Consider the following 2,166-nt stretch of genomic DNA (forward strand, 5'->3'; position numbering starts at 1 on the left):
GGAGGCTGGGGATGTGCTGGGCGCCGGAGCACAGTGAGACCGGTTCCGCCGGGGCAGGCGCGCCGCAGGGACGGCTCGCGGAGGCGGCAGCGGCCAGTCCCTTCGCAGCCGGGAGGACGGGCGCGGCCGGACGCTGGTTGGGACGCCAGGCTCCGCCCCAGCAGCTCGCCCCCGCCATCCCGCCAGCGTTTCGCGCGCGGTACTCATGACGTCGACGCTGCGGGGGCCAATGGGCGAGGCTGGCTGGGAGACCTCGCCCACGTCCGCCCAGATTTTCGCCTAATTAGCATAATATATGCTCTCCCAGCCTCGTATGCATGGGGTAGCTGTGGGCTTGGGATCCGACGTTCTGGGTCCCAGTGGCTCTACTGCAGTGACCCCGGCGCCTAGAGTCTGCTGTGCGCTCCCGAGCTTTCCTCGCGACCCCCTAGGCCGACGCACCCTTGGGCACTCACACTCGTCGCCACCCAGCCCCACCCCTCACCCGGGCTCTGTCCAAGGTGCTGGCGGCCCCGGACCTTCGGACCAGTTAAGGTTTAGGGCCGGCGTGTCCCCACTCCAGCCAGGGTGATGGTCTCCGCCGGTCCGACTCCGCCGGAGCGCAGCAAGCCCCGCTGAGATGCCCAGGCCTAGACAGGTGTGCCTGACGCGCTCAGCGCCCCCGGGCGATGTCCTGCCCTTCAGACCAGGCTTCTTGTAGCCCGGGCTCAGTCAGTCTCGCTGCCTGTTACTGCCCACCGGAGGGCACCTTCGGTTCCACGCAGAAAATACAGGAAACGGAGGGGAAGAGACGGCAGGAGGCCGCGGGAGAAAGGTCCATCCCTGCCCGAGTTCATTCTAAGGTGGTCTTGGAACTCATCCCTTCTCTAGCTTAACCCCGCCCACAACCTCTTCCTCCACCTCTTCCTCCTCCCCTTCTCCAGGACCCCGCCCACCTATCCTTCCGCCTCTGCGGTTCCTCAGTCCTAAACTTTCTCGGCAGCTCCAAACCACTCTAGTCTCGGACCGACCTTAATTTGCATGGATACACCCCACCTTGGCTCCAATACCCTCATTAACAGAACTCCTCTCTCACGCAAGAACCTGCAGAGAGCCCTGTACCAAAATAGGTACTTTATTCAGAGTCTATGGCTGGTCTTTTGACTACTTTCCTTGACCTCTAGCATTTCGCTTAGGGCAGCAGTCCAGAACCACCCCCAAGAGGTTCTAAAAGCAACCTGAAATCAGAGACCCCCGTATTAAGGTTGATGAGGGAGGGGAGCTGGATTCCTCTTGGCCTTTGGCCTCAACCATCTGGACCCCCGAGGGTCAGACCAAGTTCTCAGTATCAGCACCAGATGCTTCCTGTTCAATGTCTGGCCTCCAGGAGATGATGAGAGACCGAGCTGCCCTTAAAGGGGCGGAAGGTCAACGTAGAGTGCGGCATGGAGTCTGAGGTGTCCATTCCGCTGGCAGAGGGTCCAGTGGACCCTGGGGATCCCGAGTCAGAGAGCAGAGATGAGCGAGCGCAGGGAGCTCTGGCTGGAGGAGCTCAGGGGCCGGTAACTCGCGGCTAGACCCTCAGCCTGAGAGTCCCCAGGGGGACAGGGCAGGGCGACCCCTCGAGGCCGACGGTACCACACAGCCCAGCTTCTCCCGGGGCCCCGGGAAGGCCCCAACGCCGCGGGCCCTTTTCCCGGAGCCAGCAGACAGCTCCTAGAGAGGGAGCAGACGTCAGCTGAACCCCCAACCCATCTTACCTCCAGCTCCTGCTTCAGCTGCGATCCCACGCGCGACTCCCTGTGTGGACGCAAGCCTTTGTCCCTCACGACCCCAGGATTTCCTCCCAGCCCCGTTCCCCTCGGAAGCCCCAGCTTCCCACCAGGGCCCCCGGGCACCGAGGCGTCAGGCGCCCAGCAGTGTCCGCCCTCGGGCCCCGCCCCAGCGGGCGCACCGTCGGCGTAGCAGGCGCAGCAGCGACAGCAGCAGCAGCAGCAGCAGCACTGAGACGGCCGTCACTGTCGAGAAGACCCGGGCTGCGGGCACACGGGGCTGTGAGGCAGGGTTTGAAGGGGCTGCTCCCCAAACTCCTCCCCGCCTCGCATGCCCGCCTCACCCCCCAGCGCGGCCTCCGGAGCGCCAGGCCGGGGGCTGCAGCTCGCGTTGGCCCAGTCCGGGGGCGCCGCG

At 64.9% G+C, this 2,166-nt stretch overlaps 1 protein-coding gene and 1 long non-coding RNA gene across 2 annotated transcripts in view; one reads left to right on the forward strand and one right to left on the reverse strand.

Moving 5' to 3' along the window:
- KREMEN2 (kringle containing transmembrane protein 2) overlaps positions 1–283 on the forward strand; it is a 3,475-nt gene extending 3,192 nt beyond the window's left edge. The window contains exon 7 of the mRNA XM_029949493.1: positions 58–283. Within this exon, the coding sequence (XP_029805353.1) occupies positions 58–283 (226 nt within the window). The remainder of the gene's footprint in view (positions 1–57) is intronic.
- Positions 284–1,093: 810 nt separating this feature from the next.
- Positions 1,094–2,166, reverse strand: LOC115298202. Its single transcript, XR_003911654.1, has 2 exons — positions 2,096–2,166; positions 1,094–2,015 (listed from the first exon to the last, which is right to left on the reverse strand). It is a non-coding gene; the product is annotated as an uncharacterized LOC115298202 (long non-coding RNA).

The sequence above is a fragment of the Suricata suricatta genome, chromosome 8, assembly GCF_006229205.1.
Source record: "Suricata suricatta isolate VVHF042 chromosome 8, meerkat_22Aug2017_6uvM2_HiC, whole genome shotgun sequence".
NCBI lineage: Eukaryota > Metazoa > Chordata > Mammalia > Carnivora > Herpestidae > Suricata > Suricata suricatta.